Below are 22,486 nucleotides of genomic sequence, written 5' to 3'. Positions count from 1 at the left end.
CCAGCTGAGGGCCTCTAGGTCCCCCAGTTGGGTCTCGCCCTAACCCAAAATGGTTTCCGGCCTTCACCCCCCCACCTCCCGCACAGGGTGCACCAACCAGACGCAGAAGCCCCCCACCCTCCAAGCCCACCCACACCGACCTCCCTCTGGAGCTCTGGCCACCACCCGTGGCTATCAGTCGCCCCCTTATAAATGCTTCTCCCATTACACACATATACGTGCACACACACACACCCCAGAGGTGGCTGCGTGGTTACAAAGACTTTATCAAATTATTTAAGATGTTGGCATTTATGCATTCGCATGTATACGTGAAACAATTACACAGAATCTTCAGGTCACTGGGCTGCTACACACATGAGCCTGGCAGGGACTCAAGTAGGACCAGGCTTGGAGGCATGGGGCTTTGAAAAACTAGACCTCCTTCTAAGGACCTGAGAGGAATAGGGTGACAAGGAAAGGGTCACTTCAGGGGTCTGGCTTAACCCCTGAAGGTTAGAGCTCAGAGCTCCATGTCAAGCTCCTCACCCATCTTCAGGGGAAGGGGACTCATTTTCAGACTGTAACCCCACTACGTAACAAGCCCAGTCCCTAAAATCTTGATGTGGCAAAACACCCAAGAATCCACTGGACCAGGTCCTCATAAATATATTTATATCAGAGAAAACAAGGCACTTTGGGAGCATGACGGCTCACTCTCCTACACATACATCATTCTAGACAGAAAGTAAAAATTGGTTAGTTTCTCAAGTGAGTTAAGTGAGTGAAGTTAATACAATAACAAAATTGTTCCCTAGCCCTTCCTGAGGCACAGGATGAGGCGCATCTCTGGGTGACACCTGGTCCCAGGTCAGCTGAACCCCGGTAGAGCTCAAGGCCCCCAGGAAGCCTGACCTCTCTCCTGAGCAAAAGCCCCTGGCCTTGGGGGCACTGCCCCCCCTCCTCAAGCCCTGAGGTCAGGTGAGGGGGGTTGCAGTGGGCAGCAGGCTGAAAGCAGAGCTGGGACACGGTGGGAACGCTTACACAGGGTCACCAAAGCCACAGAGACCTCAATCTGTCTGAGCTGGCGCTGCCGAGCCAGAGGATCGGCGCCACAAGAAGAGATTTCACATTAGCCCTGACAACACCGCCTCAGCTCTGCAGTGACACTGGCCAGGGTCGTTTCTGAGGGCACTTGAACTTCCGTTGGAGGCGAGCTGGAGCTTGGGCCAGCTGCTCTGAGCCTCCAAGGGATCGTTGAGCCTGCTCCCTCCCCGTGGCTGTTCCTTTGGAATGTACTCATCTCACAACCAAGGCAGAGTCACAACTCACTTCTGACACTGCCAGTGGAAGCTGGGCCCCTGGGCCACAGGAATGGGGGCAGGTCCCCTGGGCTGGGCAGAATAGGGAAGGGAGGCGGCTCCTTGGCTTCAGCCCTTAGAGTCCTTAGGGGCCATTGCTCCATACTGTTACCAGCCTCAGCCCAGTTTAAATAATCACTAAACTTTGCATTCTACAATTACAGGATTCCAAAGATACACAATTACCTGCACAGGGTCCTTTATCATCTTAAAGGGCTCTTGGTTTAAAGAAGCTTTTTTTTTTTTTTTTTTTTTGGTGCACATATGCATAAGTTGAGCCCAGAGGGCCTCTCGGCTGACTGGGTCCCCAGCCCCCCCGAGCTGAGGAGGCTTCGCAAGGCCGGCTGCTACAAAGCGCCGAGCTTGGCTGCATAGATTTTAATGAGAGCATCGGGCAGAGCTGTGCTGTTGCTCTCCGGGACTTTCAGATCATTACCAAACCAGCTGTAGGATGAGAACACAGCATATCGAAACCCTAGGAGGTCACTGAGCTAATGATCTAATCCTACCTTCTGCAGGCAGTGGCCCTCCCCACCTCCTCCTGCCCTCAGCCCTTTCCAAGGCAGACTCCGTCCATTCCAGAAGCCAGGCCAACACCGCCCCCTTCAAGGTCAGAGAAGAATGATAGTGAGTAGTGCTGGCTTCCCCCTCCTCCGGAAAGGAGGGGGATGGGGATAATTTAGTCAAAGCCATTAGGCCCAAACCCTGGCCTAGCCAGGCCCCAGGACTCCTATTTTGGAGAACGACTGCCCTCCACCTGCCACTTTGGTCACTGCTGGGCTGCAGCCGGGGGCACCTTCGACAGCCATTTTAGAGTTCTGAAGAAAGCACCTTCAGCTTCCAGAGTGCACAGTGGGGGGCAAGGAGGGGGTGCACACCGTCTGGTACGCTCAGCACTGGGGCCTGACACCAGCCCTGTGCCACAGATATGTGATCTGGGAGAGGAAGGAGGGCACACTCTGGAGCAGCCCCTGCAGGAGGGCACGCTGGCCTCTAAAGACTCAGTCCCCACGCCCCAAGTTCACAGAAAGAAGGCTGAGGGGTTGATGAGGGCTTTGGCAATTACTATAACCATTTGCTGTGCTCAGTAGAGACAGATCCCGTTTCTCTTTGTTTCAGGGCTCGGAAAGCCGGAGAAGCCAGAAGCCAGTTTCAGCACAAGAGGCTACACAATAGTTAGGGCAGAAGAGAAGAAACCTCACTGTTGGCCAAAGTTGACCAGTTTTTTCTGAATAATAGCACCTGTGTATTAGCTCTGGGAAAAAGGGGGAGTGAGGGAGGGAACGGCGCTGTGCAGTGAGGAGGGGACTGGAAACAAGACCCAGAGTCCTTCTGCCTTTCGACCCTCCTCATGGCCGCCAGCCGCCAGCCCCCCACCCCCACCTCGCCCCGGGACAGCTACCTGCAGCGGCTGCCAGCCTGAGGGACTGAAGTTTCTACAGTTGGAAGGACCTATGCTTAAACTGGGGAAATAAAAGGGGGAGGAGTTGCAGAGGAATTGAAAGCAGCACCTGTCACGCTGCCTACCCGCTTCCTTCTCTCACTACCTCTGGTCCCCCCAAAGGGCAGCTCTCAAGGCCAGGTGCTTGGCTGGTGATAGGAAAAGGGGAGCAAACAATTACAAGAGAGGCCATGAGGGTCTGAGCAGCACTGATAGGCCTGGCACAGGCCCTGAGCCCTTCTACTGCGACCCCCACCTGTGGTGAGGTCTGAGAGCCAAGAACTGCTCTGCCCGGGCTCTAGCAGGTGCCCACCATTTGGTCCCAGAAAGCACAGGTGACTTGGAATCAGGAACTCTGGGGTCTAGCTCTGTCATCATCCAACTGTGTGACCTTGAGCAAGTCACTTCCCATCTCTAGGCTTCAGCATCATTCAACCCAGTTCCACCTTTTTCCCAGTCCTGCAGTTACAAGTCTCTAAGCTTGGCTCCCGAGAGCCAGAAGAGGCCCAGATCCCTGTGTGTCAGGGCTAGTTTGGTCATGAGTATTAGAGGTTAGAACTGGGCTGTGGTGCTTGGAGGCACCTGGTGGTGAGGGAGGGGCATTTAAGGAACGTGGAACACCACATTCTGGAGAGGGACCCTGGGAGGGAGGGAACCACCCTTGCCTCCAGAAAGGCATTGTTTCTGAGCAGAGGGGTAAGACATTTCTTTAGGGGCTTGATGACTCCTGGAATAAAGGGCATCCAGACATAGAGATTGGCTTAGCAAAAGGCAGCCTCACCCTGCCGATGAGGGCAGAAGGGGGAGGCACTGGGTGTGCAGCTGCTCCGCCCTCTCAGTGCATGGGAAAGGGGCCAGCTGTGTCCAGGCAGGCTTTAGGACCAGAAGATGGCTGGCATTATTCAAAGTAGCTGAGGGCAAGGATTCTCGAAGAAGACCACAGCAAATGGCTCCTAGGGGAAGGTACCAACTCCAATTTAAACCCAATCAAAGGGATCTGCTTTGGGGTTTTCCCTTCTCTTCAATATGCAACAGTCACTTGAAGGGAAGAGGAACATCTCAGCTACTAAACCTCAGGAGCCCCATGGGGCCTGACCTCGGGGAGATGGGAAATACATGCTGATTTGGAGGAAGCACTTGGATATATCTTTGGTTGCTTCAGGGAAGGCTCTGGCCCCTTGAGATTCTTTTTTTCCTCCCTTTTTCCCCTTGGGACCGTCGGGGTAGGCATCAAAGGAGGCAGGTAGGAAGGAAAGAAAAAGGAAGTGGGCAACAGGCAGAAGAGTTATTAATCCGACCACTCGTCCTCATCAAACTCAGAGGAGTCATCTTCTGAGTCGCTGTACTCCACAGCAATGCGACGTGACAGGATGGTGGCCACGTCGTTGCCCACAACATCCCGCTTCTCTTGTTCCCGCTGCTCCTCAACCCTGCGCAGCTGAAAGCCTGGTGGGAGAGAGAGAGAAGGGTTAAGAGGTGCGTCAGTCTCCGAATCCATCCAGGACTGTGGAGGAGGGAGCGGCCCCTGGTGGTGGTGGGTATTGGAAAGGACAGCGAAAAAGAAGGAACCTCTGGGAAAGCAAGATCCTCAGGACAAGAAGACAGGTTTTATGAAACTGTGGCCCCAGTGCTATAGGTGTGTCTGAAAGGAGCCTGCCATTCTTCCCAGTTTCCACGCTTCCCAGTTTCTCAGGCTGGTGAGGATGGTACTTCTCCCAAGACTGAGTGGGGAGTGGCCGCCAATCCCCACCTAGTGGGCACTCAGTCTGCCCAAGTCTTTGATTTTCATGAAGCTCAGCTGTCTTAGGTTGTCTCCACTAGACAACCCTTCAGTTCCTGGAGGATCAGACAGAAGAAACCACTCCAGTCCCTTGGGACCAGAACCTGCCTCTGACAGAAAGAGAATAAATGCCCCATGATGGTGAGATAATGATGAAGGAGGGGAGGAAGGTAGGGTGAAAGGAAGGGAAGGGGATAGGAGAAAAAGGGGAGAAGGAAGGGGGTGGGAAGCGGGGGAGAGTAGGGAAGAAGGATATGAAAGGCAAAAAAGTGGAGGACAAGGAGTGTCTGAGTCCAGCTGAGGAAGTACCTTCTAAGACAGTGATTCTTGTTCTTCTCTGGGGCACAAAATGGATGCAAACATACACAAAGCATAAATTTCCAAGGAGTCCAAGATCCCAGGTTAAGAAATCTTTACTTTAAACCAAGGTGGAAAGAAATATAAACCTCTGTATTTTTAGAGTGAAGCCTTTCTTCACGCTCATCTGAGGTCTTAATCTCTCCCCAGCCAACGAAAGCTATTCCTTTGGAAGGCCACAGAACCCCCTGTCCACCCTCCAATCAGTCTCCCAGCTGCAGAAAGACAAGGCTTCATGATCCCGGACCCACCGCTGGGATTTTACCTTGACGGATGGCTGAAAGCAAGTCGCTGCGGGCATCGCTCACAGGAGGCAAGGAGGACTTGGGCTTGGTGGTGTCAGAAAGTGGTGAAGGTGCAGCAGGCTGGCCATCTGCACCACTGAAAGGGGGAGGAGGGGGCCCCGGAGGAGGGGGAGGCGGGGGAGGCGGAGGTGCTCCTCCTGCTGGTTGGGACAGGAGAGGTGGTGGCAGAGGTGAGTAGTCAGCTGCTGGCGGTGGGGGAGGAGGTGGAGGGGCAGCAAAATCGGGGTGAGGTGGGAAAGATGGGGGTGAAGGTGGTGGTGGGGTCCCTGGAGACCCAAATCCTCCAAGCGGTGGTGGGGGTGGAGTGCTCATCATCGGAGGTGGAGGCGGAGGGGCAGGTGGTGGAGCAAACCCAGGTTTGGGGCCTGGCGGAGAGCCCAGAGGAGGAGCTGGTGGTGGATGGCTTGGGCTGACCACACTGGATCTTTTGGGTCCAGCTAAGCCAGACCCTCTTTGGTTACTGTCTGCTGGGTAGCTAAAAGGACAAAGCAAAAAGACCCACCATCACTCTCAGGATGCAAACCTCCACCTTTAGTTAAGCTCTTCTATAAGCCTAGGTTCATTTTGGTTGACAGTATCATTTCATTTTGCCTCAAATAGAAAGAAGAACCCGGGGATGGTCAGAACAGACCAGCAGTGGAATGGGCACCCCTGTGTAAGGTAATGAGCATCCCATTAGCAGAGGAGTATAAGCAGAAATTGAGAAAAACTACCTGAAAAAAGTGGACTTAGGATTTCTCCAACAGGTAAGGGCTGGCCAAGATCACCTCTTAGGTCCCCCTCAAACTTTTCATTTCTCCAAGGGAAGGTACCCTTCTAAGAAGAAGGGTCAGTTCAATCCTGGAGCCAGGACTAAGAAGGCACGCAAGAAAGAACTGGAAAAAAATTCAAACACAACTACCCACAGGCTCTGCTCCACAGGCTATTAACATTCGCCAGATCTTACGAGGGCAGGAAATCCAAGCCAAGCTGAACGAACCTGAGCGGGGTACAGATTTAGGTGAATGTACCTTCAGTGTTCATGTGGAAAAATTTGAGAGAGAACGAGGGCCCGAGGGTCAGCAGAGACGGGAAATGAATGTGGTGCTGTCAGACTTGACCCGGGTTGAGAGAGAATTAAGGTGCACCTCTCCTGGGTCAGGCATACTTGACTGAGGCTGCAAGGTCTCAGGCCATGAGTGAGACTGAAGGGATTCTTTTTCCACCTGTTTATCTGCCCTATACTAATAGCTACTCCTTAGAAAAGCATCCATCTTGGAATTTTCCACAGACCTTCGAGCCTTAGCTGCATCCGACATGGCAACCAGCAGGAAGTGATTTGGGAGGCAGAAGGAGACTTGGGATTAGTGGTTTCAAGCGCCAAGAATGGGGCGGGCGGTGGGGGTGACAGCACTGCTTTAGGTCTCCATCTGAGGGGTCCTCAACATACCCAATCTCTGATTAAACAGTGTCCAAGGAGACAAGCATACTTTTCAAAGCTCTCACTTGTCAGGCATCAGAAAGAAAAGTAACTATGAGGAAACACTGAAATCTAACACTCCTCAGATCCCTTCCCCTTTCAGCCATTACTTGCTAACTCTTCCTCTATACACCTCTGCCAGGGACACTGCCAGACACCAAAATGGTCAGATTCTAAGTTTCATCTCTTTTTCTTTTGTTTCCTTCTTTCTGGAGATTTTATCCACGGTGAAATGGACCAGAGGTGACAGGAGAAAAGGGTGACTATCTTCTAGGTTCCTAGATAACTGGGGAAGGAGGCTGTTCAATATTTTATGTACAGCAGGAGATTATACCACTTTATGTCATGCTGAGTCAGAGCCAAGTAAAAAAACAAGAGATAAGTTGGTGACTTCTATCTGCTTAGGTGCAGCTAGCAGTTAAGAACACAGGCTCTGGAAAGAAAGCCTGACCTGCTTTCCAATCATGACTGACCTGCTTTCCAATCATGACTCTGCCTCTTACTGGCTGTGTGATCTTAGGTAAGTTCATTGACCTCTCTGTGCTTCACTGTTTACTCATCTGTAAAATGGGTACCTATCTCAAGAGGACTCTTGTGGAGATTAAGTAACATATATAGTGTTTGGCATAATGCCTGGCACTTTACAAACACTTAATAAATACTAATTATTTCTATTATCTAGACACACTTGTCTGGAGTCACTTTAGTGGTCCTGGCCTGGATTTAGAACTCTTACTTTGCTCTTGAGCATTTAACCACCCAGAGTAGATGGAAGAGGTATCACCGTTTACCTGAATTCTGCTGGTGGGGGAGGCAAGCTGTCCTCAGAGAAGCAAGGAGAAGGTGGAGATGTGGAGTCTGACTGTGGTGGTGGTGGGTAGTTGCTTGCATCCACGTTTTCAACAGACCCAATGCTGCCATTCTGGTACACCAAGGCGGGTGGATACCTGACAATGAACCCAATGCCAAAACTGTCATTTAAAGTCTGAGTGGTACTCTGTTTTCTTAAAAGACCCCATAAAAGTGCATTTGATACAAAAGCTATTAGGGAGAAACAAAATTAGTATATTTTTCATATAGTTTCTGTTGTACTGAAATTTTATTTTAGGACTAAATATTTTATTGTTAAATATCTCCTAGGACTTCCCTGGTGGTGCAGGGGTTAAGAATCCGCCTGCCAATGCAGGGGCCACGGGTTCGAGCCCTGGTCTGGGAAGATCCCACATGCCGTGGAGCAACTAAGCCCACAAGCCACAACTACTGAGCCTGCATGCCACAACTACTGAAGCCCGTGCGTCTAGAGCCCATGCTCCACAGCAAGAGAAGCCACCACAATGAGAAGCATGCACACTGCAATGAAGAGTAGCCCCCGCTCGCCCCAACTAGAGAAAGCCCGCACGTAGCAACAGACCCAATGCAGCCAAAAATAAATAAAATAAATTTAAACAAACAAATAAAAAAACTCCCAGATATTTCTTTTGTTTCTTCCCCCACTTGCTGTAGTTGTAATTGTTTTATTTATTAAAAAAAAATTTTTATTGGCGTATAGTTGATTTACAATGTTGTGTTACTTTCAGGTGTACAGCAAAGTGAATCAGCTATACATATATATATATCCACTCTTTTTTAGATTCTTTTCCCATATAGGTCATTACAGAGTACTGAGTAGAGTTCCCTGTGCTACACAGTAGGTCCTTATTAGTTATAACATAGTAGTGTGTGTATGTCCATCCCAATCTCCCAATTTATCCCTCCCCTCTCCCAGATATTTCTGTTGGATTGTCTGTAGAAATGGGACTGAACCCAGATTATCAAAAACACGCTGTTCCTTTCCCAGTGTTGGCCTTGTCAAACCCAGCAGTTCTTTGAAATTCTCTCCCAAATGTTAGGAGCAGCCCAGACCCAAATCCCAAAGTCTGTCTTGCGGCAAAGGGCAAAGCCAAGCCCCAAGGCTAGTGAGTTGCAAGCACGTGACTGGCACACAGCCTGGTTTTGAGGTCGGCAAGCCTCTGGAGTGCTCAAAGGCCAAGGAGGCATCTGATTGCAAAACCAAGCTGAGGACAAATGCAAGTTGCTGTGTGGTAGTTAGACTTGGTCTCTTATCTAACAAAACGAGCTGCTGATTAAAGTGGGATGCTAGGGCTTGCCTCACGAAAACCTGTCCCTCAATAGCACTGGGCCTTGGGTGAATTTGCTCTGGGTGAACAGCAACAAACTTCTAAACAAGCACGAGCATACCAAGCAGCAGCTAACAAAATGTGGCCTGTTCTGCTCCACCTCCTGCTTCTTTCCACCATTGTTGGGTTATAAGGAACTCATCTAAAGCAGACCCCAGGGAGAACAGAGTTAGAGGGAACTAACTGAATCAAATGATGCTCTGATGTGGAAAATCCCCAAGGCCTGAAGCCCTACAGACCTGGCATATCTCTTTACAGGCTCACCAACAAGCATGTCCAGGTAGAGCAGCCATGCAGCCTGATCCCAAATCTCTTAGACAACAGGAAAATGGGAGGCAAAGTCCTTATTTTCACCACCCCAACACACACACACACACACACACACACACACACACACACACACACACACACACACACACACACACACACACACACACACACACACACACACACACACACACACACACACACAGAGTTGGTCGGCGTCCTGAACATGCTTCTGCCCTTAGAGTCACTGAACCTTCATACAACAAGGGCCTGTCTGAACACGAGGGACCACGGAACAAAATGGCCCCTTTTTATTGGGAGGTGAAGACAATGGAGGTACCCTCAGGGCTGATTCCCCTGTAGAAAGAAAGGCTCATTTTTCCTCTCACCATCCTCATCACTCTTTAAAACAAATCTCTTAATCTAGGAAGAACAAGTGTCAGAAGTGTCAAGATTTCTAAAAGTCAAGATTTTCATGGTAGAATTATTCCTAAAAGCAAGAACAACTCAACTCTTTCCTTTTATCATTCCTAGATACCCAGCATGGGCTGGCATGGTTCTCTGACAGCCAGGATGCAAGGTATTTAGGGGAAAAACCAGGGCGACATTTATGCCAAGCAATTGTGGTGACTTGGCTTTGAATGTCACACAGGTCAGACACCAGGATAAGCATCAAACCAAGCTTTAAAACCATTTTTTTCCTTTTAAACCTCTAGTGTGATTTGGTATTGGGAAATGGGGTCAGACTGGCATCTACCATTTCTTCATGGAAATATATAGCCTCAATATTGGCCGCGCGACCTTTCCCACACTGTCTCTGAGGTCTGCTTTCAGTCCCTTGGCCAGCCTCTCTCCCGAGACTCACAAAGGCTGACTGAAAAGTTGCTTTGGTGATGTGCACAAATTCTCTGCCTGGCCCTCCCCACTCCCATGAAATGCCCAGCTCTTTAGCCACAACCTTCAAATCAATGCTCCGGAGGCAAAGGCCTCCCAAAGCCACTTTTCTTCCCTTTCTAGTCTTTCCTTTGAGTCCCTCAGACATACCAGTGTCTGGCAGAGCAAGGGCACTAGAAGCCATGGGCTTTATTTTCCAGACCACTCTCGTCACCTCATTTAAACTGCCAAGTCTCTTGATTTTTTTTAGCAAATTTTAATCACCAGATGGAGGCACTTTAAAGTAGCTGATTAACAATGGTATTGATTTAAGCCACACAGCAAGACTTCAGGGGGTATGAAAGGTGTCACACCAGAGCTGTCAGACTGTTGCCCCCAGGTGCCCAGCCCTTTCAAAGAATGCTACCAAGAAGAGAGAAGTATCACCTACCCAGAAGGCCCCAGCTTTTCTTTGGATTCTACAAATTCTTGACCCATCTTCATTTTCTCCCACTCTTCCTTACGTGTCTTGATTTTACGTGGGTTTACATTTCCTCGATTTGGATTATCCTTCTTCTCTTTCTACAATGAAAAGAAACAGAAAAGCCTTAATAAACATTTCCCAAAGTTCTTCATTAAAATTCCACCCAGCTTCATGGATATATACCCAAGAGAAGATTTGCCTAGACAACATACAGTAACTATAGAATTTATAGAATTGCTGGGTTTAGAGTGACCTAGAGGTCATCTAATCCAAACCACCTCCCGGGCTCAAACACATTTCCTCAATCCCATACTCAAACACCTCTACCCACTACCTCCTTGGGTAATTCATTCATGTTTTTGAGCAGCTCTAATTGTTAGGAAGTTAGTAAATAGCTATTTATTATTTGTTATGCCGCAAAGGTCAGTCAAGAGAGAAGAGAAATAATGATAGCTGTAGATATCTGGGACAGATATAAAGAAATAGTTAAAAAACAAACCAAAACAACCAATGAAGAATTCTTCAGCCCATGCAGCTGCACTAGCCCCTGGCGCTCTCTTGGGCCTCCCGGCAGCCATGCTAATGGAATTGTGAGGTTGCAACTGGTAGGTCATATGCTTACACACATCACTGGCAGCCTAAGGGAAGGGGAGCATCTACCAAAACTAGGCCTATGCCCCCACCACTGCCTCACCCAACCAGTAGTCAAGGTGTTAAACCGCTCCTGTTGCAAATCAAACACTGTAGAGCCTTGTGCTGATCTCTGAGAAATGAGCTGCAAAACTGGCAGGGAAGGGAACTAGCCTAGCTTGCGTGTCCAGCAGAGTCAGGTGCAAATTGCAAGAGAAATAAATGGTGAATAGAAAAGTCAATTTCTAAAACTCAGCCTGAATATACTCAATTGTTAATAGCACCGGGAGGAACAAACACATTTTTGGTGTGATTTATACTTTCATCTTGGTTGTGCTTGGGGTGGACACATTTTTTTTTAAGAGTCTCACCTGGCATCCACGCAAGCAGCCACTCGGAATGATTACTTAACATAAGACTGGCTTCCTTTTTATCCCCCCTCCACAATCGTGCCTACTGATGTGTAGAACAGAGGCCCCTTTCCCCTCACCCTATGCTTTCTCTTCTCTTTCATGATATCCTTGGTGTCCTGCAGCATCTTCTCCTTCCAAAGATCAAAGAAGTACGAAGGGTCTGTGTAGAATTTGAGTGCCTCTTTCCCATCATCCCTTGGACAGAAATGAAGACAAGTAGCTGTCAGTAGACAGATGAGCTCCCAACCAAATCCAATATTCCAAACACCTACCAGTTAGCAGTTTTTACACTGAGGAATCAAGAAGTCATTCAAATCGACTGCATATTTCCTCTCCCATACCAGCGTTCCAAAGCCCCTGAATGGCAGGGCACCTCTTTACTTATCTGGCTTTTTAAGAACCTTAGCCTTACTTTCAATTCCTAGTAGAGGAATTTGCATGGTCAGGGCAAGAATGGGCTATAGCAGCAGGGATCCTGATTATGGCTAATGATCTCCACGGCCGCAGACATCTCCCTGAGGACATTCTTGGCACATCAGATGGGATTTCTGTCATTGGTTCCCCTACCACCATCAATTGCCCAGGACTCTCTAGGAAGCATTAGTGGCTTTCTACCCACCCAAAACCTGTGCACACATGTGCAGGTTCACATGTGTACATATGTATGCATATACACACATGAATGTGTATATGTGTGCAGCTGTTATTCTTCTGTAAATACAACCACAGCACTCCACCTACTTGCTCCCTTCCAGAATAGCTCAGCATCCACCCCCACCCCCCAGCCACAAGGGGGCCCCAGTGAGAAAGATGGCCAGCTGTTTTATGACCACAAGATTTCATTACCATCTCTTAGTGGCTGTGAAAGAGGTACAGAGTGAGCTACTGAGTGTCGATGGAAGTCATCTGCCAGACTCAATGACCCTGGTTGGAATCCTGCACTTTGGCATGGCTAAGTCTCTCTCACCCTCCAGAAAGCATGCACTTAGGGGTGGATATTTATTTTAACACTACTCTGAATGAAAAAGAATTGGAAAGGTAATTTTTTCCTAACCTCCAATCCTATCACAACACACAGAAACCATTTCCTAATCAAGCACTAATGATTTTTATATTAAATCTTGCTCTGAGTTAGCCACACCACCACTCTTTTCTGTTAGGCTAAATCCAGAAAACTGAGAGGAGAATGTTAAAAAGGAAAATACCCTACATTAACTGAAAAATAAACTTGTCTTATCATAGTCCCTCCAATATCATCAGGTGTGTAGTCTTTTCTTGCCCTACAACCCCTCTGCCCAGATCCAACTAGGCTAAATGATGCAGGCTACAGAGTCAAATCTATGCCCTGCTATGTTAGCTGGCCCCTTTGAGAGCCAAGAGGCAAACATAATTTCACACAGTAATAATAATACGATAGATGCCATGTACTTCCTCTGTTATCTGTGTGAGGAGCAACCATGCTCCTATTCTGGCTCTGTGGATCAGGTGGGTGTCCTTGAATTTCACACACATATTCTACTTTGCAGTACACCCATGTCTCACAGAAGACATCTGCCTCCAGCTATCTGTAATTACTTTTACCTGTTCCAAAGATATTTATGGATGCGAGCAAGATAAATATTCGTTTTCTGCCCCTGCTTGGAAATTTTTTGCACAATACACTAGAGACCACTAGAGGGGAGGGGCTTTAAGTTGTCTATAAGACTACCTTTTTCAAGTCCAGCCACAGCACTGTAGGCCCTTTCAGAGGGGAATGATGAAAGGATGTTCAAAACTAAGTGAACGACACTCATTTGGAAGAACGCCAATTACTCCTTAAGCTCTGGAAGGACCCTCAGGGCCCAGAGCAGCCAGTCCACAAGGCTGGCCCCACTAACACGCCCAAACATCTGGTAATCTAGTGGTTTCAGAGTAAGTGGAAGCCTTGCTAGAATGTTGCCCCTGGGATGCATGCTATAGGACTGCCTTGTAACAAAGTTCTTTTGGTTCTATAATAACTAAATTCCTTGGATGGAATCCAAGATGGACCTGGCTTGTACCAAAGTAAACTCTGCAGCATGCAATGCTATAGCAAACTTTCAATATATATTATATTCACTATGAGTTTAAGAAACCAAGCAATAATAAGTGGCAACTGTTTATATGGTAAATGTTAGTTAGCTTCTGCTGCCACAAGCAACTCTGGGGTACGTAGTACGTTTTTTGATACAATCCTCTAATGTAAACAACATCTTTAAATAAAAAGACAATCTAGTGTTGTTAACCACAGGCTGAAAAAGGTAGAAGCTAGCTAGGTTACCTGTAAGGGGTCAGATTGTTGAGAGGTGGAGGAGTATCACAGGTGTTGTATGTTTCCAAGACAGGTATGGGGAGAGAGTTTCTGTCAAAAAGCTTCTGGTCTTGAACAGTAGAGCTTCTGAAGGCCTTTCGGGTGTTGATTCCTTGTAGTGACACTGAAAGAAGATGGAAGGCATTAGAAAATGGATGACAGGCTATTTGAGCAAACACTGAGTCACACCAGTCGGAGAGGCCTCAGCTGCTGCATTTCTTGGCTGCGGCTGTCTGCAGCCAGGTTTTTTTTTTTTTTTTTTTTTTTTTCCCTCCCCCTCTGGGGAAGCCCCACAAGGCTGTCAGCAGCCCAGCCATTTCATGACTGAACAAAATGAGGCAACACAAAGGTTTACTATGTGGCCAGATCTAGCAGGCCCCTCCTCAGGAGGAATGAATCTTCCAAGTACTTTTATGGTAGCAAAATACGATTGGGGGGAAGGGGAATTTGAGAAAGAGGGGATTGGGAACGGGAGAAAGGGAGTGTGTGGAGGTGTGGTAGAGATTAAAAGGTTTCTTTACATCACCCAGGCTTGTGTCGTTTCAAAGCAGAACTCCATAGGTCTCTGTGATTTCTCCCCTCGCTTTTTTATAAATCAGGAAAAAAAAAAATCCTAAGCAACTGCTCAGCAGAGCCTGCAAATGCTGAGCTCAGCTTCCTTACCTTCTTCTTCCTTGGGATCCAGTTGAGTGACTTTAACTTGTAGGCGGTCGACCCTCTCAGCAAGGGAGCTTACTCGAGAGGCAAAAGTATTTGCCTGAGTGAAGAGCTCTCCAAAAATGTCCTCGGCATATTTACCTGAGAGAGCAAAGAAACCAAGTCACTAGTGCCTAAAAGTGACATACATGGTCAGGAAAACTGGCTACTAAAGACTGTATTTCCCACCTCCCAAACACACACACCCACCCCTCTAAGATGGTTCAGGCTACATGCAGAGCTTGCTCCTGGAGACAGAGACATACCCTCCAGAACCTGGGCAGCCTGCATGTGCTCTATAACTAATAGTCTTCTTGGCAAAATGAACTGACGTGAAACTCAAAACAGGATGAATAAAATCAAAAGGTGTGATACAAAAATAACTAATCCTAGAAGAGTGGAGAGTATGTCTATACATTTGCCTATAGCCCTTAGCCCTTTGCTGCTCTGTAAAAGAACCTTGTAAAAGTGCTTCTGGAAAACAGATTGGGAGTTAGAAGGACCTTCTATGTGTTTACAATTAACATGAAAAATAAGAAATTACATCCTCAGTGGAGCCCCAAAAGTACGCTGAACAACCATGATGAGATGTGGTTTCTTTGAGGGGCCCTGAACTTACTAACAACTCATAATAGAGACATAACTTCTTCTAAGAGGTGAAAAGGTTATTTTATGTTTTATGACCTACAACTTTGAAAGTCTTTGCTTTAGGTTATAATCCTTCAAATCTACATCTCAGGGAACAAGTGGAAAGCTGAAACATTCAAGCTCTCCCTGAAAAACAACATACCAGTGGTCTCATTCCACAATGTCTTGTTTTTTAGAAAAAGAAAAGAGTTCCGTACTTTCAACCCTGGAATGCAAGGAGAATTTGCAGCCAAAGAAACATAAAAGCAATCTGACACTACCTCCATATTGTCATTCCAAGCCACAAAGCACATTCTTGCTAGAATGAAAAGCGGTGCATACGAATAAATACACCATCTGAGTTTGTTACTTGCAAGGTGAAGGCAGGCGTAAGTTACTGTGCCCAACCAAAAGATCATTTCCTTGAGAACTATTTAAAGTAGGCTCTTACTTTAGTTTCTAAACTACATTTATTCTTAGTCCATACTTGAGGGGAAAAAAAATTAGATCAAAAGGCCAAAACTGCACCTTCAGGGTGAAATGCAGCTCACTCAATGTAACCTGGAAGGTAAGGATAAAACCAATCAACAGCATATTTTGAATTGCTGGTAAATTTAGTCAATAAAGAGTTTCTAATCAAGGAAGAAGCAAGTCTTTGCATACTGAATGGTTTTGTGATCTAAACAACCATGGGAAGCTCCTGAGCTCAAAGGACTGAAACTCGTTAACAAGCTGCACTTCTACTGGGCAGGTTGAGAATCCAATCTGATCCCTGATTATATGGCTAAGTCCTATAAGAACCATACTGTACTGACTCACAGATATAGAGAACTAGGGGTTACCAGTGGGGAGAGGGTAGGGGATTAAGAGGTACAAACTACTGTGTATAAAATAAACAGGCTACAAGGATATATTGCACAGTATAGAGAATAGAGCCAATATTTTATAACTAAATGGAGTATAACCTTTAAAAATTTTGAACCACTATGTTGTACACCTGACACTTATATAATATTGTAAATCAACCATATCTCAAAAAAAACCCCCCAAAACCAAAAACCATACTGTATCATGCTTGCCTAGGTAACGAATAACTGTGATTGGAAGACTACAAGACACACACATTAAGCATGGAAAATAAACCAAGCTCAAAAATATCTGTTAACCAGGCTTCCCTGGTGACGCAGTGGTTGACAGTCCGCCTGCCGATGCAGGGGACACGGGTTCATGCCCCAGTCCGGGAAGATGCCACATGCCGCGGAGCGGCTGGGTCTATGAGCCATGGCCGCTGAGCCTGCGCGTCCGGAGCCTGTGCTCCGCAACGGGAGTGGCCACAGCAGTGAGAGGCCTGCGTACCACAAAAAAAATAAAATAAAATAAAATAAAAATCAAACGAAAATAAAATAAAAATCTGTTAATCATCCAGCTGTTCTGGAGGAAAAGAAAACCCCAAATCAATTTACCCTTAGGTCACCGCGAGAGTATGCAGGATTTCCTGCTCCTCAGTGAATGGAGCAGTGATAGTGGGAGTAGAGATTAGTGTGGCACAATGGTTTAAGATGATATAACACAAAGAACGCCACCATATAAAAATGGTAACACTGAGAATGCTATTTGGAGGGGGAGTGAGGTGGAGTGCTTCCCCGCTGTCACGTTACGTCACATCAGGCCCTAGGTATACTTAGAACTGCAAGATGATACATGGAAGAAGCAGTAGACTTCAAACCAGAAAGTCTGAATTTAAGTTTCAGTTCTTTCTATCTACACCTGTGTACTTTTCAGCAAGTCAAATTCTCCCAGCCTCAGTTTCCTCATCTGTGAAATGGGGACAACTATATCTATCTCATCAAGTTGTCACAGGATTAAACGAGCCAAAAATGTAAACTCTTCTTAAAAATTTATTTATTTATTTTTGGCTGTGTAGGGTCTTCATTGCTGTGTGCAGGTTTTCTCTAGTTGCGGCAAGTGGGGGCTATTCTTTGTTGAGGTGCAGTGCACGGGCCTCTCATTGTGGTGGCTTCTCTTGTTGCAGAGCACAGGCTCCAGGCACACAGGCTTTAGTAGTTGTGGCCCTTTGGTTCTATAGTGCAGGCTCAGTAGTTGTGGTGCACGGGCTTAGTTGCTCCGTGGCATGTGGGATCTTCCTGAACCGGGGCTTGAACCCGTGTCCCCTGCATTGGCAGGCGGATTCTTAACCACTGCGCCACCAGGGAAATCCCTGTAAATTGTTATAATGAGACTCCTCCTTATATTGCTCAACCATATCAGATGACTTTTTTTTTTTGGCCACGTTGGGTCTTCATTTGCTGCACGCAGGCTTTCTCTAGTTGCAGTGAGAGGGCGGGCTACTCTTCGTTGCGGTGCACGGGCTTCTCACTGCGGTGGCTTCTCTTGTTGCAGAGCACGGGCTCTAGGCATGCGGGCTTCAGTAGTTGTGGCTCGCGGGCTCTAGAGTGCAGGCTCAGTAGTTGTGGCACATGGGCTTAGTTGCTCCATGGCATGTGGGATCTTCCCAGACAAGGGATCGAACCCACATTCCCTGCATTGGCAGGCGGATTCTTAACCACTGCACCACCAGCGAAGTCCCAGATGACTTTTAAGAGTATGACTGGGCTTCCCTGGTGGCGCAGTGGTTGAGAGTCCGCCTGCCGATGCAGGGGACGCGGGTTCGTGCCCCGGTCCGGGAGGATCCCACGTGCCGCGGGGCGGCTGGGCCCGTGAGCCATGGCCGCTGAGCCTGCGCATCCGGAGCCTGTGCTCCGCAACGGGAGAGGCCACAGCAGTGAGAGGCCCGCGTATCACAAAAAAAAAAAAAAAAAAAAAAAAAAAAAAAAAAAAAAAAAAAAGAGTATGACTATCTAAGTATCCTAAGTTTGATGCTCAGAGAAAATTTAAAATATAATTCCAGTCAGTAATGTGATAGCCCTGTTCTTTCAGTACTAAAAAGTACTCCAACCTCTGAAAACAGAAGTGTGATACTTATAAAGGAGAAAATCAAAATGCCTTGTTCAGAGTTAAATTTCACTTATTCAGATTACCAAGATAGATCCACTATCACATCAGGACATTCATAACAGACATCTACCCCATTCTGCAAAAGATTCCAGAAGCAGTCTTCAACTTTTTTTTTTCTCTTAGCAGTACAGTTTTTCAAATGAAATCTTATGTGGAAATGGAACAAGTAAAACTGATTTTTAAAAATATGAAGCTGCTCTTGTTTGAATTTGAGTGGGAGTCTTGGAGCACCCCCAATGGCATGGACCCACTGTACTCAGAAAACCCAATATCATAACATATCTTTTAAAATTTTTATTTATTTATTTTATTTGGCTGTGCTGGGTCTTGTTGTGGCATGCGGGATCTTTTTTTAGTTGTGGCATGTGGAATCTTTAGTTGCAACATGTGGGATCTAGTTCCCTGACCAAGGATAGAACCCAGGCCCCCTGCCCTGGAAGTGTGGAGTCTTAGCCACTGGACCACCAGGGAAGTCCCATAACAAATCTTAATGACCCAAGAGGGGGTTCCCTTTTCCTAGGTGGTCAGGATACTGATTCAGAAGTGCTCGCTGGCTGGCTGTGCCCACATTTCCTAAGATACGGCAACCTAATATGTGAAATGCCAATCTCAGTGCACTGAAGGAAAATGAGAATCCTGGATATGCTATCAAGGAGCAATTCACGGCTGTGAAATCTTAGTTTTGTGCTTTATTCATTCCATAATCAGACTTTCCCTACTAGACCAAGCACTTCTGACTAGAATATAATACATGAGGTCAAGGTCATGAGCCTGAAGCACACATGAGCCCATTCCTGCACCCCTCTCTGCTAGATGAAATCCTAGTCATCTTTCAAGGCTCGGTTCAAATGTAACCTCTTCTGTGAAGCTTTCCTTGACTCTCCCTATTCCCGCTATGTTCCCATTCCCCATAGGAAATACTCCTTCCTTCCCTGTATTCTCTGTGCACCAACAGCATGGAAAGAGTACATGCATGAATCATTCAACAAGTAGTTACTGAGCTCCTACTGGGTGCCAGGTATTATACAAGATAGACACTGGGGTTCAAGGACAAACAACACATGACTTCTGCCTCCAAAGAACTTTCAATTTAATATAGGAGATATATTTCAATATAATGTGGCGGGTAATAATACAGGCATGTAATAGGATCTCAGAGGGGTACTCAGTCCACATGGAGGAGATCCCTGAGCTGGGTGGGCCTTGAAGATCAGCTACAAGGATGGCAAGGGCTTTCCAGGCAGTGGGAACAACAAAGCCACCACGTCGAAGTACCAGAGAATACGGTGTGTCTCAGAAGCTACAAGTAGTTGGTAATTCAGTTTTTCTTCCTTCTTTTTTTCCCTTTTTAATTTTAAAAGAATCCCTTTAAAAGACTGTAAAATGGGAGAAGATAGATTACAGAAAATGAGGCTGAAAAGAAAGGCAGGTCTTAAAGTCTTGAATGCCAGACCAAGGAACTTAAATAATTCCATAGTGAGGAAGAGCAGTGATAAATACATAGCTAACATTTATACTCTTATTTTAAAAACACTTTTTAAACTGCAAAAGTTAACACAGACTTAACTTTTAAAAATTCAAACAATTCAGAATTATAAAAGTAAAAAGTAAGATTTTAGTTTTGGGCAGACCAGTTTGGCAAGAGTACAGGTTTAAGATTTGTAAGATTTTATACAATTTTTAGGTTTATAGATTTAAGGGGGTTGATCAGAGAAAGGGAGGCCAGAGGGAGGCTAGGACAACAGTTTAGGTGAGAGTTAAAGTCGGTCTAAACCAGGGCAGTGTTGGTAGAGACAGAGAGACAGGAGACAGACTGAGAAATTCTTAGGAAGTCTGACTTTGCCTCTGACTGCTGTGTCTGCCCACAAGTTATCTTACTTTTCTGAGCCTTCATTTCTTCATCTGAAAAATGGCAATGCCAACATCTAACATCATAGGATTATTAAGAGGATTAAACGAGATAATCTATGTGAAGATCCTATTAAAACCCGGCTTAAAGTAGGCAATCAACAAAAGTGAGTTCCCTTCTCATCCTCTCCCCGTTCTGTTCTCCCCTTTAGAATTATTTATTTCTTTCTCCTCTGGTAGAGTATGAGCTCCTGGAAGGCAGAGACCATTTCTTATTATTGCTGTATCCTCTCAGCATCTGGCACATAAAATATGTTCAATACATGTTTACTGGATGAATAAAGGGTCAGCTAGCTCTACAACCTGAGGAAACCTTGTTTCCACAGGCACAAGCCAACCCCGGCCCTCAGATCAGCTTCCTCAAGATAGGAATGCTCTGATCACAAGTGGGAGAGTAAGCAGTGGCATCCAGCAACACTACCCTGGAAAAACACCTGAGAGAGAGCATAACTCCTGCTGAGTGAGAATAAGAAGTATCATTAGCTAGATGTCCTTTGTCCTATAGAGAAGGAACCAGTGTGTGACTGACTTCCACCCATTTGGCCTTCTCAGGGTGACAGAAGCAGAAATGATGCTTTTAAGAAGCAGTGAGGCTCTCTGCAGCCTTCATGTGCTTCCTTGTCAGCCGTGCTGCTGTTGCACTGCTGTCAATGTTCCTTTGTGTAAGACAGACACTGGAGGGGTTTCATTTCTTTCTTGATGCCCCATCCAGGTTTCCCTAAGCCCTGGATCAACTGAGATGGCCTCTGAGCTAGGTGATGGCTTAGGAATCTCAGACTCCATACATCATATGGTCACAGACCTCTGTCTCCTCAGGCACCTATTTTCAAGGTAGGGCCTATTACTATCTGGGGGGATGCAGGCTTTCTTGATATTCCACTGTTTTCACTAAGGGCAGTGATAACGATAGGAGAGGTGAATGTCTGAAATAATTCACACCAAGATGCTTTTGCTAAGGAAGATCACTAAAACGGCATTTTGACAGAGGTTCTTATGGGAGCTAGAATGGCACTAGACAAATGCAGAGCCTATCCAAGCATCTGCCCTTCCCATATCTCGGCTCCAAGCAAACAAAGTCAACTTAATTCAGAATGAAATCCAAACCCATGCATGTACCCCACCCAAGGCAGTCTTATTCATTCTTATCAATTAAAAAAAAAATTACAATTGAGCTGGCTTTCCCTCAGCTCCAAAACAGACTGGGTTAACCCCCATCTTCCTCCTAGAGAAGAATGGCTCCAGGTACAATTTGTGTCACTGTGTTCACACAGCTTGCAAAACTCCCAATACCCCAGAGACTACAGAAGTAATTTGTACCCTGAACTTGGACCTGGGGGCTTGAAGCACAACTTAATGTGTACCAAGGCAGACGAGTCAGCCAGAATCTCTCTGAATGCATGTTTGCTTACTTCTCTTTGGGAAGAAAAGGTGGGGGGTTGTTGTGTAGATAAAGACTATTGGCACATTTGAGGCTTCACATCGAATAGCTTTGTGCAATTACAGGCACATTCCCCAACCCAAGATACTGCTCTGTGAACCTCCCACTTTACACACAGAGAATTCTGCTCTGTCATTCCATCTGCAGTTTCTGCTGCAGCCCTTCCTGCCACCCTTCCCACAGATTTCTTTTGAAGCAGGTGGAGGGGGAGGGGGAGGGAACCTAGAGGGTGGTGGGAGATGAAGAAAGGGTTGAGGGGAAGAATCTGTACCAAAAAGGAGCCTCTCTTTGGGGAGGGGGTGGGAGTGGGATATATTTTCGCACTACCTAGGGAAGGCAGATGGGGGAGAAATAGGAACAGGAAGGAGAAGGAAACAAAATAAAGAGCACCAACGACCCCTGAGGGCAAAGCACAGGCTCTCTGCGGCACTCACTCAGGCTGCCCAGCTGTCGGATGACATTTGCCAGGGTGATGTTGGTCATGCATTCCAGCTCGCTTCTAACGCTAGGCAACGTCTGACGGCACAGGTGCCTTGGCTCGATGTTCCTCGTTACTAACGGCATGGTGGACCTGCTTCAGGCAACGTTCTGAATGATGAAAAACAACCTAAAAAAGAAATAACAGGAAAGTATTACTCAACCACAAATTCCAGGCACACCAGGGCTGTGTGAGTCTTTTTTCCTTTTGTTTTGCTCTGATCTGAACAGCTTTAAAAATCTTCTTTTTTCTGTTTTAAGCCCTCCCTTACCCCTACCACCCCTTTTAAAGGTTTGCCATTAGAGGCTTGCTGGATACGTTTAGAAATTCTGAACTGGTGACTGCTGACTGAGGGTACACAGGCAGCATAAAAACCTAAAAAACCTTAACATAACAACTATGCTCCAACTAACAAGAGTCTCCAGAGGCAGGGACGCATGGTAAGAAAACAGCCCATTCAGCAGATCCT

General features: G+C 46.6%; 1 protein-coding gene across 3 annotated transcripts in view; it reads right to left on the bottom strand.

The window, feature by feature from the left end:
* Positions 1-246: 246 nt before the first annotated feature.
* Positions 247-22,486, bottom strand: part of WASF2 (WASP family member 2) — a 72,132-nt gene continuing 49,892 nt past the window's right edge. For all 3 annotated transcript variants that reach the window (XM_059036369.2, XM_059036380.2, XM_067014073.1), the window contains exons 2-9: positions 21,974-22,146; positions 14,519-14,653; positions 13,826-13,979; positions 11,604-11,721; positions 10,451-10,581; positions 7,474-7,629; positions 5,184-5,698; positions 247-4,227 (exon numbers count right to left, since the gene is read on the bottom strand). In XM_059036369.2, coding sequence (XP_058892352.1) covers positions 4,070-4,227; positions 5,184-5,698; positions 7,474-7,629; positions 10,451-10,581; positions 11,604-11,721; positions 13,826-13,979; positions 14,519-14,653; positions 21,974-22,103 — 1,497 coding nt within the window. In that variant the 5' untranslated portion in view covers positions 22,104-22,146 and the 3' untranslated portion in view covers positions 247-4,069. The remainder of the gene's footprint in view (positions 4,228-5,183; positions 5,699-7,473; positions 7,630-10,450; positions 10,582-11,603; positions 11,722-13,825; positions 13,980-14,518; positions 14,654-21,973; positions 22,147-22,486) is intronic.

This window comes from Kogia breviceps, chromosome 1 (assembly GCF_026419965.1).
Source record: "Kogia breviceps isolate mKogBre1 chromosome 1, mKogBre1 haplotype 1, whole genome shotgun sequence".
Lineage (NCBI taxonomy): Eukaryota > Metazoa > Chordata > Mammalia > Artiodactyla > Physeteridae > Kogia > Kogia breviceps.
This window is presented reverse-complemented; position numbering and strand designations above follow the sequence as displayed.